This window comes from Oncorhynchus keta, chromosome 32 (assembly GCF_023373465.1).
Source record: "Oncorhynchus keta strain PuntledgeMale-10-30-2019 chromosome 32, Oket_V2, whole genome shotgun sequence".
NCBI classification, from domain to species: domain Eukaryota; kingdom Metazoa; phylum Chordata; class Actinopteri; order Salmoniformes; family Salmonidae; genus Oncorhynchus; species Oncorhynchus keta.
The window spans coordinates 13,269,395-13,284,680 of NC_068452.1; the positions used below are offsets into that span (position 1 = coordinate 13,269,395).

Genomic DNA, 15,286 nt, shown 5'->3' on the forward strand with positions numbered 1-15,286 from the left:
TGCTCCACTACAGCTCCGTCGATGAGAACGGGGGCATGCTCACTCCTCCTTTTCCTGTAGTCCACAATCATCTCCTTTATCTTGATCACTCTGACCTCCTCCCTATAGGCTGTCTCGTCGTTGTCGGTGATCAGGCCTACCACTATTGTGTTATCAGCAAACTTAATGATGGTGTTGGAGTCGTGCCTGGCTGTGCAGCAGTCATGAGTGAACAGGGAGCTCAGGGGGGCTGAGCATGCACCCAAGGGGCCCCTGTGTTGGGGATCAGCGTGGTGGATATGTTGTTACCTACCCTTACCACCTGGGGGCAGCCCTGTCAGGAAGTCCAGGATCCAGTTGCAGAGGGAGGTGTTTAGTCCAGGGTCCTTAACTTATTGATGAGCTTTGAGGGCACTATGGTGTTGAACGTTGAGCTGTAGTCAATGAATATCATTCTCACATAGGTGTTCCTTTTGTTCTGGTGGGAAAGGACAGTGTGGAGTGCAATAAAGATTGCATCATCTATGGATCTGTTAGGGTGGTATGCAAATTGGAGTGGGTCTAGGGTTTCTGGGGATAATGGTGTTGATGTGAGCCATGGCCAGCCTTTCAAAGCTCTTCATGGCTCCAGATGTGAGTGTTACGGGTCGGTAGTCATTTAGGCAGGTTACCTTAGTGTCCTTGGGAACAGAGACTATGGTGGTCTGCTTAAAACAGGTTGGTATTACAGACTCAGACAGGGAGAGGTTGAAAAAGTCAGTGAAGACACTTGCCAGTTGGTGAGTGCATGCTTGCAGTACACGTCCTGGTAATCCATCTGGCCTGTTTAAAGGTCTTACTCACATCGGCTGCGGAGAGAGTGATCACACGGTCATCCGGAACAGCTGATTCTCTCATGCATGTTTCAGTGTTATTTGCCTTGAAGCGAGCATAGAAATAGTTTAGCTCGTCTGGTATGCTCGTGTCACTGGGCAGCTCTCGGCAGTGCCTCCCTTTATAGTCTGTAATGGTTTGCAAGCCCTGCCACATTAGACGAGCATCAGACCTGGTGTAGTACCATTCAATCTTAGTTCTGTATTGACGCTTTGCCTGTTTGATGGTTAGTCAGAGGGCATAGCGGAATTTCTTATAAGCTTCCGGGTTAGAGTCCCGCTCATTGAAAGCGGCAGTTCTAGCCTTTAGCTCAGTGCAGATGTTGCCTGTAATCCATGGCTTCGGATTGGGGTATGTTGGGGTTGTTGGGGTCTGTACGGTCACTGTGGGGACGGTGTCATCAGTGCACTTATTAATGAAGCCAATGACTGATGGGGTGTAGTCCATCGGAAGAACATAATGCCAGTCTGTTCTAGCAAAACAGTCCTGTAGCTTAGCATCTGCTTCCTCTAACCACTTTTTATTGACCGAGTCACTGTTGCTTCCTGCTTTAATTTTTGCTTGTAAGCAGGAATCAGGAGGATAGAATTATGGTCAGATTTGCCAAATGGAGGGAGAGGGAGAGCTTTGTACGCGTCTCTGTGTGTGGAGTAAAGGTGGTCTACAGTTTTTTTCCCTCTGCTTGCACATTTAACATGCTGATAGAAATTTGCTATAAAGGATTTAAGATTCACTGCATTAAAGTCCCCGGCCACTAGGATCGCTGCCTCTGGATGAGCGTTTTCCTGTTTGCTTATGGCGGAATACAGCGCATTGAGTGCGGTCTTAGTGCCAGCACCGGACTGTGGTGGTATGTAGACAGCTATGAAAAATACAGATGAAAACTCTCTAGGTAGTTAGTATGGTCTACAGCTTATCACAACATACTCAACCTCAGGCGAGCAGGACCTTAAGACTTCCTTAGATATCGTGCACCAGCTGTTGTTTACAAATATGCATAAGCCGCCATCCCTTGTCTTACCAGACACCGCTGTTATATCCTCCCGATACAGCGTACTACCAGCCAGCTAGCTGTATGTTGATAATGTCGTCATTCAGCCACGACTCCGTGAAGCATAATATATTACCGTTTTTAATATCCTGTTGGTAGTTTACTCTTCCTTGTAGGTCGTCAATTTTATTTTTGAATGACTGCATGGTAGCTAGTAGAACGGAAAGCAGTGGAGGTTTATTCGATTGCTTATGAATTCTCAGAAGGCAGCCCAACCTCCTTCCTCTTTTTCTCCATCTTCTCTTCACGCAAATGACAGGGATTTGGGCCTGTTCCCAGGAAAGCAGTTTGTCCTTCACGTGGGCTCGTCGGACTTGTTAAAGGAAAAAGCTTCTGCCAGTTCGTGGTGAGTAATCACTGTTCTAATGTCCAGAAGTTATTTTCGGTCATAAGAGACGGTAGCAGCAACATTATGTACAGAATGAGTTTAAAAAATCAGTTACAAACAACACAAAAAAATGAACAAAAAATATGTTCTTATGAATGTGTTCTTATGATGATCACTTTGACCCTGTATTAATAAAGTGTCTTAGTCTCACATTGCTGATCTAGGATCAAGTGCTGATCTACGATCATTTTATCTTATTTCACTTATGATCCAAAAGGCAAAACCGATCCTAGATCAGCACTCTTACTTTGAGATGTTTTATGAATACGTGCCCAGGACTCCATCTTACTTGTTAGATATTTCTCCTTGGCCCGAGCTCGTTCATCGGCATCAAAATACCACACTGTTATGGCGTACCTGGACAGCGAGTAAGAGAACGGAAACAGAGAGGTCAACTAACATACAATTATTCACATAATAGGTATACCTACTAACACCAACACTACCATTTGTCATGGTCCAACTTTTCTAACAGTATTGAGCATTTTCCAATATATTAAAGCTGGATATTGTTGGTGGTGTTGCTTAATGTGGTAACACTTTACAATAATGTCTGTTCATAGATCATGGCATGCATTAACCTAATGTAAACTATGTCACAATTCAGGCTTCAGCCAAGTTCTCAAAATGGCCTGTGATGGATGCTTTACTTAAATGACATTACAATAAGCAACACAAAACAGGAGGTTTGGGATTGTGATGGAAGACAAGCAGAAAACCCTGGGTCCAAGGTCAGGAGTATTGACATTTTCTCTGGGGTCAAAAGGTCATAGGTCAAGCTAAGAGATCACCCTACCTGGTGTAGTATGCCGGCTGCACCTCATGGGGGTTCCGCCGGTCCGACCAGAAGAAGAGCAGGCGGTCGAACTTGGGTTCGATGTCGACAAACTGCGCCTTGGCCTCTGGGAAAATCCTCAGGATTCCTCCGTGTTTCTACGTGACAATACAAGTCATGTGTGACATCAATACATTATCCAAATAATGAATTCATTCATTCAGAAATTAAGTGCAAATTTAATAAAAATGTATTCTCCCATTTCGATTTGTCAAAGAACATAGAACCAATCCCCTCATAAAACAGCAAAATGTGTGAATAGAATGAAAAATCACATCGAATAAGAAGCTTTAAAAACATCTACTGTTCTGGGCATCGAAACATAACTTTTTTCAAAATACGTTGCTGCAGCAAGGTTCATTGTTAATATGACAAGCTTTCGCAGGGAAACCAAGCACCAAGTTTCATTAGTAATAGCAACTATCATCGAACAATAACTTTTGTAATAAATATTATTTGAAATAGACTACATGGCCAAAAGTATGTGAACACCTGCTCATCGAACATCTCATTCCAAAATCATGGGCATTAATATGGAATTGGTCCCCCCTTTGATGCTACAACAGCTTTCACTCTTCTGGGAAGGCTTTCCACCAGATACTGGAACATTGCTGCAGGGACTTGGATCCATTCAGCCATAAGAGCATTAGTGAGGTCAGGCACTGATTAGGCCTGGCTCGGCGTTCCAATTCATCCCAAAGGTGTTCGGAGGGGTTGAGGTCAGGGCTCTGTGCAGGCCAGTCAAGTTCTTCCACGCCGATCTCGACAAGCCATTTCTGTATGGACCTCACACAGGGGCATTGTCATGCTGAAACAGGAAAGGGAATTCCCCAAACTGTTGCCACATAGTTGGAAGCACAGAATCGTCTGGAATGTCATTGCATGCTGTAGTAATAAGATTTCCCTTCACTGGAACTAAGGGGCCTAGCCCAAACAATGAAAAACAGCACCAGACCATTATTCCTCCACCACAAAACTTTACAATTGGCACTATGCATTAGGGCATCTGCCAAATCTAGATTTGTCCTTGGACTGCCAGATGGTGAAGTGTGATTCATCACTCCAGAGAACGCGTTTCCACTGCTCCAGAGTTCAATGGCGGCGAGCTCTACACCACTCCAGCTGACACTTGGCATTGGTGATCTTAGGCTTGTGTGCGGCTGCTCAGCCATGGCAACCCATTCCATGAAGCTCCCAACAAACAGGTATTGTGCTGACATTGCTTCCAGAGGCAGTTTGGAACTCGGTAGTGAGCGTTACAACCGAGGGCAGGCGATTTTTACGCGCTACACGCTTCAGCTGTTCCATTCTGTGAGCTTGTGTGGCCTACCACTTTATGTTGCTCCTAGACTTTTCCACTTCACAATAACAGCACTTACAGTTGACCGGGGTAGCTCTAGCAAGGCAGAAATTTTACAAACTGACTTGTTTGAAAGGTGGCATCCTATGACGGTGCCACGTTGAAAGTCACTGAGCTCTTCAGTACGGGCCATTCTACTGCCAATGTCGGTCTATGGAAATTGCATGGCTGTGTGCTCAATTTTATACACCTGTTAGCAACATTGTGGCTTAAATAGCTGGATCCACTAATTTGAAGGGGTGTCCACATACTTCTGCCCATGTAGTGTATGACGTGACCCTGACTGCATAAAAAAGTGATGTGAGGTTTGGGAGCCAAACAGGGCTGTATTTTGGTTCAAACCATTTGTACCAGATTCACCTTCAGTTGAAGCTAAATGAGGAAGTATGTGTGTTTGTTGCTATTTACTTCATGCAGATAAGTGTGGTTTGGTGTACACACATGACAAGGAAAACAAACAAGAGCAGCAATCACATCCACCTCTTCACAAATGCCCCATACAAAGCTGTTACCATGTGAAGTGTTTCCTGGGAGTTGGGTTAGTGTGAGTTAAGAGGAAAATTCGTCACACCAAGATAACAAACACAATAACACACACGCCAAAATACACATTATAAACTGGGTGGTTCGAGCCCTTAATACTGATTGGCTGACAGCCGTGGTATATCAGACCGTATACCAGGCATGACAAAACATTTATTTTGACTGCTCTAATTACTTTGGTAACCAGTTTATAATAGCTATAAGGAACCTCTTGGCTTTGTGATATATGGCCAATATACCACGGCTTAGGGCTGTGTCCAGGCACTCTGTGTTGCGTTGTACATAAGAACAGCCCTTGGCTGCGGTATATCGGCCATATATCACACCTCCTCGTAACACACACATCCCAACACATGATCCTGACACACACATACAAATAAATGCATGCAAACACACATAGGTACACACAGCAGCACATGCATCCCTACACACACACACACACCCCTTGAAACACGCAGGATAGGAATGTTAAGGGTGCGAAAATGTTAAAAGGAGAATGGCTTTTTCATGTGTGGGGCTACCTTGTTGCAAAAACATGACTCAGGTTTGCGTGAACTGATTGGGGGCCGGTGTGTGAAAGGTATGTGTGAGGGGTGTGTCCATGGGTGGGGTGTGTGTTTGCATGTGACTACTAGGGGGCCGATGTGTGTGTGCAGTGTGTAAAGAAGACATGAGAGTGGGGTCTGTTAACCTTCAAACATGCATGTTTCCCCCAAGCTTCTCCGGAGGATCAAGCTATCCGTTCACCTCTTAAATGAGGCTGGGGAATGATGAAGAACTGGTGGGTATGAGAGAGTACTAACTTGTTCTTAACCCTACATCATAAGTATAAAATAACTTAAAGGGAACGTATTGCTCTATGGAGTGATTTTAGTGGCAACAGAAATTTAATCTGATCTCAATCATTTTGAAATGATTCAAAATGAATAAATTCAGAATAAATTTCTGTTGGCTCTAATATCAGTCCATAGTGCCGTGTGGATACACTTGCAGTCCCAAAGCATGACAGCATTGAATCCAAGATTGCGTAGCAGTGAGATGTTTTGATTTTTCTTGTCCCGTCCTTTGTATATATAGTTTATTTCTTCGTATGTATTTTTAATCTAATTTTTCCATCTACGGACTGAACATACTCTCCTGCAACCCGCCTCACCCAATGCCGTATGGATCTGCGATTTTTTATACTTTAGAACCGTAACCCCCTTCAAGCTAGCCAGCTACTAGCTAGTAGTCAGAAAGCCACTGCTAGTTAGCCATCACCGTTAACAAGGGACATCTGCCAGCTTCAGCCCAGTCAACTCCTGCCAGCCTGCACAACGCGATATCAACCCAGAGCATATCGGACTGCTTTTCTCCACCATATCTCCTGATTCCTACCACAAGCTCTGAACCTTTACTCTGGATCATCGCAGTTAGCTAGCTGCTATCCGAGTGGCTACTCCTGGCTAACGTCTCTGTCTTGAAGCAAGCACCAGTTAGCCTGGAGATAGCGTCGAATCTAGCCCCGTCTCCCGGCTAGCCGAATAGATCTATCAAAAATTCCTGGGATTCAATTACCTCTTTGGCCAATTGGCCTGGACCCTTTGCTGCCGACACGGAGCCCCGCCAAACCATCACGACTGATCTGCTGACGTAACCGTGCAAGGGGGTTTCAACACGCTTCCCCGTTGCGACGTCCCCCTGAGGCCCATCTGCTAGCCCCGGTCTGCTAGCTGTCTGAATCTCTGTGCCTACTCACTGGACCCTATGATTACTTGGCTACACATGCCTCTCCCTAATGTCAATATGCCTTGTCCATTGCTGTTTTGGTTAGTAATTGTTGTCTTATTTCACTGTAGAGCCTGCAGCCCTGCTCAATATGCCTTAGCTAGCCCTGTTGTTCCACCCCCACACATGCGGTGATAGCACTTGGCTTAAATAGTGCATCTAGAGACATAACCTCTCTCATCGTCACTCAATGCCTAGGCTTACCTCCACTGTACTCACTTCCTACCATACCCTTGTCTGTACATTTAGCCTTGAATCCATCCTTCCATGCCCAGAAACTTGCCACCTTTACTCTCTGTTCCGAAGGCACTAGACGACCAGTTCTTTTAGCCTTTAGCCATACTCTTATACTATTCCACCTCTGTTCCTCTGGTGATGCAGAGGTTAACCCAGGCCCTGCAGCCCCCAGCATCACTCCCATTCCCCAGGAGCTCTCATTTGTTGACTTCTGTAACCATAAAAGCATTGGTTACATGCAAGTTAACATTAGAAGCCTCCTCCCTAAGTTTGTTTTATTCACTTCTTTAGCACACTCCGCCAACCCGGATATCCTAGCTGTGTCTGAATCCTGGTTTAGGAATGCCACCAAAAATCCTGAATATACATCCCTAACTATAACATTTTCCAACAAGATAGAACTGACAAAGAGTGCAGAGTTGCAATCTACTGCAGAGATAGCCCGCAGAGTTCTGTCATGCTATCCAGGTCTGTGCACAAACAATTCGAGCTTCTGCTTTTAAAAATCCACCTTTCCAGAAACAAGTCTTTCACCGTTGACGCTTGTTATAGACCCTCTTCAGCCCCCAGCTGTGCCCTGGACACCATATGTGAATTGATTGCCCCCCATCTATCTTCAGAGTTCGTACTGTTAGGCGACCTAAACTGGGATATGCTTAACGCCCCGGCCGTCCTACAATCTAGGCTAAATGCCCTTAATCTCACACAAATTATCAATGGAACACACCAGGTACAACCCAAAATCCGTAACCATGGACACCCTTTTAGATATCATCCTGACCAACTTGCTCTCTAAATACACTTCTGCTGTCTTCAACCAGGATCTCAGCGATCACTGCCTCATTTCCTGCGTGTGTATTGGATCCGCGGTTAAACGACCAACCCTCATAACTGTCAAACGCTCCCTAAAACACTTCAGCGAGCAGGCCTTTCTAACCGACCTGGCCCGGGTATCCTGGAAGGATATTGACATCCTGTTAGTAGAGGATGCCTGGTTGCTCTTCAAAAGTGCTTTCCTCTCCATCTTAAATAAGCATGCCCCATTCAAAAAAATGTACGACTAAGAACAGATATAGCCCTTGGTTCACCCCAAACTAGACTGGGCTTGACCAGCACAAAAATATCCTGTGGCGTTCTACATTAGCATCGACTAGCCCCCACGATATGCAACTCTTCAGGGAAGTCAGGAACCAATATACTCAGTAAGTTAGGAAAGCTAAGGCTAGCTTTTTCAAACAGAAATTTGCCTCCGGCAGCACTAATTCCAAAAAGTTTTGGGACACTGTAAAGTCCATGGAGAATAAGAGCACCCCACCCAGCTGCCCACTGCACTAAGGATAGGAAACACTGTCACCACAGATAAATCTACGATAATCAATCATTTCAATAAGCAGTTTACCACGGCTGGCCATGCTTTCCACCTGGCTACCCCTACCCCGGCCAACACCCCAGCACCCCCTGCAGCAAACTTGCCCAACCCCCCTCCCCCATTTCTGCTTCACCCAAATCCAAACAGCTGATGTTCTGAAAGAGCTGCAAAATCTGGATCCCTTCAAATCAGCTGGGCTAGACAATCTGGACCCTCTGTTTCTAAAATTATCCGCCGAAAAAGCTGCAACCCCTATTACTAGCCTATTCGTCTGAGATCCCCAAAGATTGGAAAGCTGCCGCGGTCATCCCCCTCTTCACCTTAGACCCAAACTGTTATAAACCTATATCCATCTGCCCTGCCTTTCTAAAAATCTTTGAAAGCAAAGTTAATAAACAGATCACCATCCATTTCGAATCCCACTGTACCTTCTCCACTATGCAATCTGGTTTCCGAGCAAGTAAAACTAAGTGCATGCTCTTCAATCGATTGCTACCTGCACCCTCCCGCCCGACTAGCATCACTACTCTGGACGGTTCTGACCTAGAATATATGGACAACTACAAATGCCTATGTGTCTGGTTAGACTGCAAACTCTCCTTCCAGACTCACATTAAGAATCTCCAATCCAAACTAAATCTAGAATCGGCTTCCTATTCCTATAACAAAGCCTTCACTCATGCCGCCAAACATTCCCTCGTAAAAGGGGATGTTTTATCTCCCTCTCTAACTTTAAGCATAAGCTGTCAGAGCAGCTTACCGATCACTGTACCTGTACACAGCTAATCTGTAAATAGCACACCTGACTACCTCATCCCAATATTATTACTTACCCTCTTGCTGTTTTGCAACCCAGTATCTCTACTTGCACAGCATCATCTGCACATCTATCACTTCAGTGTTAATGCTAAATTGTAATTATTTTCATCTCTATGGCCTATTTATTGCCTACCTCCCTACTCTTCTACATTTGCACACACTGTACATAGATTCTTTCTGACTGTACGTTTGTTTATGTGTAACTCTGTGTTGTTGTTTTTGTCACACTGCTATGCTTTATCTTGGCCAGGTTGCAGTTGTAAATGAGAATTTGTTCTCAACTGGCCTACCTGGTTAAATAAAGGTGAAATAAATAAATACAATTAAAAAAGGGCAAATGATACCTCATGCTTACATGATTGAAAATCAATACCTTTATCACTTTTAGTTTACTCTATGTGATAATAGATTTGCTAAAAAATACTCTCTCTATTCATTGTTTAGGTATTTGTAAATCAGTGGTCTGTACTCTCTGGGTACCTTAACTTGTGTCCTCTTGGCTGTTTTCCTTCATAGTAATCCCAACTATGCCTCCAATTTTGTTACCCACTGTCAGCTTATAAAGTTAACTGAAAATGTGGAAGTACCGTAACTTATTTTTAATATGTACCAGGTAACAATCGGTCTACAACATGGTTTCTACTCTTTGAGGGTGTTTTCACATAGTCCTCTTTAAAGTGAACTCTTGGATAAGCTAAATAACTCAGTTATCTTTGTATTCACACTGCCCCTGCCTTTAAAATGAGAACTCAACTACTTTGCCAGTTCATGTCACCTATTCTGTGATCCGAGTCCTCTTTGCATTGAAATTGATATGTTTCGAAAGGAACCAATAACTTTTTCTAACATTCACTCAATGCACTCAGGGTGTTGTCGGACAGTTATCAGACAGCCTACATACATATTGGACGCTAATAGATTGCATTTAGTTAAAAGATTAGACAATCAATTTTATCAGAAGATACTATTAACATGTGCCTTCAGAAAGTATCCACACTCCTTGACATTTTCCACATTTTGTTGTGTTACAAAGTGGGATTAAATTGTGGGATTTAATTGTCATTTTGTGTCAAAGGATCTACACAAAATATTAGAGCTGAGTGTCTTTCTGGGTAAGTCTCTAAGATGTTTCCACACCTAGATTGTGCAACATTTGCCCATTATTCTTTTCAAAATTCTTAAAGCTCTGTCAAATTGATTGTTGATCATTGCTAGAAAACTATTTGTAGGTATTGCCATAGATTTTCAAGCAGATTTAAGTCAAAACTGTAACTCGGCCACTCAGGAACATTCCCTGTTTTCGTAAGCAACTCCAGTGTCGATTTGGCCTTGTGTTTTAAGTTATTGTCCTGCTGAAAGGTGAATACATCTTCCAGTGTCTGGGGGAAAGCAGACTGAACCAGGATTTTGCTTGCGCTTAGCTCCATTCCGTTTGTTTTTTATTCTGAAAAACTCCTCAGTCTTTAACAATTACAAGCATACCCATAACATGATGCAGCCACCGCTATGCTCGAAAATATGGAGAGTGGTACTCAGTAACGTGTTGTATTGGATTTTTGATTCAGGACCAAAAGTTTGTTGCAAACAGGATGCTTAAATTTTTTTATTCTGTACAGCTTGTCTTCTTTTCACTCTATCAATTAGGTTAGTATTGTGGAGTAACTACAATGTTGTTGATCTATCCTCAGTTTTCTCCTATCACAGACATTAAACTCTAACTGTTTTAGTCACCATTGGCCTCATGGTGAGAAATACCTGAGTGGTTTCCTTCCTCTCCTGCAACCTTCCTGGCCTTTATGGTTGAATCTGTGTTTGAAATTCACTAATCGACTGAAGGGACATTACAGGTAATTGTATGTGTGGGGTATAGAGATTAGGTATTCATTCAAAAATGTTAAACACTGGGGTTGAATACTTATAGACTCACGTGTTAACTTTTCATTTTTTATACATTTGCAAAAATTTTGGCAAAATATAATTCCACTTTGAAAAATCTAAATTTAAAACATTTTTAATTCAGGCTGTAACAACAAAATGTGTAAAAAAATAAAATAAATAGCAAAAGAATAACTGCAGATTAAATAATGCTTTCATTCAAAATTGTACACCCAATGTAGGCTACTGCTCCCTTAAGAGCTAGAATTGATTTTGGACCCTATGTTGTGATTCTCACCAAATATGATGTTGAATAAACAGCTTATGAAGCTCTCTTAGCCTATAGATCACATATTGCAAACAAATAATCTTAACTAAAACATATTATTTGTTAACACAATTATTTTGGTTTTCTGTGCATCCTTGACAATCGCTAATCAATATAAAAAACAGCACTTTTTTTGCCAACCTGCACCATCTCTCTCTTGTGGCACCAATGTCAGGGGAAACTGTGTTGCATTAGCCTAGTGTGGTTCAGGAATAATGACAAGCGAACCTGAGGAGCTCACATTGCCCTAAAAAAGGGAACCGGACCCCCGTAATTCAAGCAACCTCTCGAGATCACGTGGGCTATGGAAAGCTGTTTTAACATGTATTCATTGAATTTTTTATATATTTTTTTATATATATCAATAACTCCCAATAGGATTCATTGGAGAAACTGGTGTTTGTGAGTTCGATTCCCCCAGCAGACAAACTTTTTTCCTCCCTGAAAATACTATCCACTGCTGCTCCTCAACAGCGCCAGAAGAGTTGTGCTTAGGCCTACATAATGTGAATATTACTGTAGCAACAGGGTTAGGGTCACGGCTTCCTGCGCATCTTTGCTGCAACACTCTTAACTTGGAGAAATACACGTGCAACCATGTTGCTGTGTCTTCCTGTTGGGAGCAGAGAACGTATGTAGCAGCATGCAAATGTGATCCTGCCCACATGAAGGTCATTATCATAGAATTATTGATATCAAAAAATGATTTATTGATATCAAAAATCAAATTATACAAATAATAAAACATTTCATATGAATAAAAAAAATATATATATATATATTGATATAAAAAGCAATTTTATATCAATAAATATTTTGTGGAATATAAAATTAAATTACTAATATAAGAAATTCAATTATTGATATAAATAAAGACAATTATTGATATAACATTTTTATGTATTTCCATATGGGGGCTCATTTGAGGGGTCTGAGTTCCTTTAGAGTGTTCACACTGCACCAACAAAATCAAGGGAACCGCACTGAGTTCACAAAAATAGTCTGAAAGGGACCAAGTGTGAAAACACCCCGAGGATCTGCATGGTGTAAATGGCACTAAACACACACTTTCTAATTCGTCCAGCAGTTTGTTTTATAAAGTCTCTTTATCCATAACTGAAGGCACATCTGGGCTTACCCAGGCCTCCTTTTAGAAACTTGATCTGTTAATAATCCTATATTGTAGATGAGTATTTCTTAAAACCTGTTTGTGGAGACCCAAAGGGCTGGACATTTTTGCTTTGGCCTAGCACTACACATGTCATTCCACTAATCAACTCATCCTCTAACCTTTGATTAGTGGATTTGTGTAGTGCTAGGGCAACAACTAAAATGTGCACCCCTTTGGGTCCCAAGGACCAGGATTAACACTGCTATAGATGGCACAGACCAAGTCATGGTGTAATCTAACATCCTACTATGTGCTCTGAAATAAACTGAACAAAAATATAATTGCAACAAGTGTTGGTCCCATGTTTCATGAGCAGAAACAAAATATCCCAGACATTTTCCATATGCACAAAAAGCTTATTTCTCTCACATTTTGGCACACATTTTCTTACATCGCTGTTATTAGTGAGCATTTCTAATTTGTCAAGATAATCCACCAACCTGACATGTGTGGCATATTAAGAAGCTGATTAAACAGCATGATCAGGTGCACCTTGTGCTGGGGACAATAAAAGTCCACTCTAAAATGTGTTGTGTTGTTGTTTTAGAGAATTTGGCAGCACATCCAACCGACCTCAGAACCGCAGACCACGTGTAACCATGCCAGCCCAGGACCCCACATCCGGCTTCATCACTTGCGGGATCGTCTGAGACCAGCCAATGAAACTGTGGATTTGCACAACCGAAGAATTTCTGTCAGAAACCATCTCAATGAAGCTTATCTTTGTGCTTGTCGTCCTCACCAAGGTCTTGCAGTTCGGAAGTCGTAACCGACTTCATGGATGACTACCGGGTAGATGGCAGACAGTGTGTATGGTGTCGTGTGGGCGAGCGGTTTGCAGGCATAAGATCGGGACAACGAAAACAATTGCATTTTATTGATTGCAATTTGAATGCACAGAGATACCGTGATAAGATCCTGAGTCCCATTGTCGTGCCATTCATCCACCGGCATCACCTCATGTTTCAGCACAATAAAGCACGGCCCCATGTCACAAGGACCTGCACACAATTCCTGGAAGCTGAAAAGGTCCCAGTTTTACATGGCCTGCATACTCACCAGCCATGTCACCCATTGAGCATGTTTGGAATGCTCTAGATCGACGTGTACGACAGTGTGTTCCAGCCAATATCCAGCAACTTCGCACAGCCATTGAAGAAGAGTGGGACAACATTCCACATGCCACAATCAACAGCCTGATCAACTCTATGCGAAGGAGATGTGTTGCCCTGCATGAGGGAAAATGTGATCCACTCCCTTTCTTTTAAGGTATCTATATTCCTCAGTCATGTGAAATCCATAGATTAGGGCCTTATTTATTTATTTCAATTGACAGATTTCCTTATATGAACTGTAACTCAGTAAAATCTTTGAAATTGTTGCATGTTGCGTTTATATTTTTCTTCAGTGTATTAGCAGCTATTAAGACCCACTGGAATTATCTACCTCTTAGTAGAGTTCCTAATGTAGATCATTATAAAAACAGGTTGTTTGGATCCTGGATGCTGATTGGTTGATCTGTGGGACAACAACTCCCGCAATATACCATGACATGTTAATTCCACTGTCCCGCAGCCCAGGCAGGAAATTCATAAACTTAATCTCCCTTGGGGAAAAAATACTATTTGGTTTGCAACAGTTGTCTGCGTCATGTGCAACAATGTATCATTTGATCAATTGACAAATGCGATCTCTCATGTGCCAGCCAGTAGGCTATCTAGCCCAAGAACGAACGTGAACCTAATAATTTACCATGGAAACCGTAAACACTCAGAATTCGATTCCGTCATTAACCAGCGCATTGTGGGATATGTATTAATATTTATTAAATCCTTATTTATTGAAGTTCTTGTCTCTCATCATCGAATGCTATCTACATGTCAACGATTTGTTAAGCATAGCAACGTCGAATGAATAGAATTAACGACTGGGCCAAAACATGAGAAAATAACTCACGACCAGTTCTTCCATTCGTGTGCCATCAACGGAAAACGTCACTATTAACATCACCAACTAGCCTATTGGATATTTATTAAATCATTACTCATCATCATTGAATCTCTGCTAACTAGCTACAATGCCAATGATTTGGTTTAGCATAGCTATGTTGAAGGAATATAATTATTTGAATTAAGGACTGGGTAAAAACATGAGAAAATAACTAAAGACCAGCCAGCCAGGGGAGCAATTTCAAAATGCAAAACCAAATTTACTTGTAATTAATATTTTTATAAATATGTTGGCAAACATTTTCTAAAAGCAATAATGCCCACATACCCAGAAATGATCATGTGACAACTCCCTCCAAGGGCTGTATCCCGGCCCTTGGCTTCACCTAGGGTCTCAGAACAGCCCTTGACGGGAGCTGTCTGACAATAATTCCCAGTTCTCAGGTATTGTTTTTTAAATAATTCCCAACCCCTGGTCCTCAACAGCACACATTCTTGTTGTAGCCCTGGACAAACTCACCTAATTCAACTAATTGAGGGCTTGATGATTAGTTGACAAGTTGAATCAGGTGTGCTTGTCCGGGGGTACTGGATGACGGAAACACTGATGATGCATCTATTGATAGAACCTCAGCTGCTATCAACTTCTCCAGCATTCCACGGAGACCTCCAGCAATTCCATGTATGTGATATTCCAGAGCTAGCACACCTGATTTAACTCGTCAACTAATCATCAAGCCCT

The 15,286-nt window shown here is 42.4% G+C and overlaps 1 protein-coding gene across 2 annotated transcripts in view; it reads right to left on the minus strand.

The window, feature by feature from the left end:
- LOC118365082 (egl nine homolog 1-like) overlaps positions 1-15,286 on the minus strand; it is a 40,610-nt gene that overhangs the window by 7,377 nt on the left and 17,947 nt on the right. Inside the window, exons 3-4 of one of the 2 annotated variants that reach the window (XM_052490238.1) lie at positions 3,088-3,224; positions 2,539-2,648 (exon numbers count right to left, since the gene is read on the minus strand). In XM_052490238.1, the coding sequence (XP_052346198.1) occupies positions 2,539-2,648; positions 3,088-3,224 (247 nt within the window). The remainder of the gene's footprint in view (positions 1-2,538; positions 2,649-3,087; positions 3,225-15,286) is intronic. The other variant, XM_035747012.2, reaches the window with a different exon arrangement.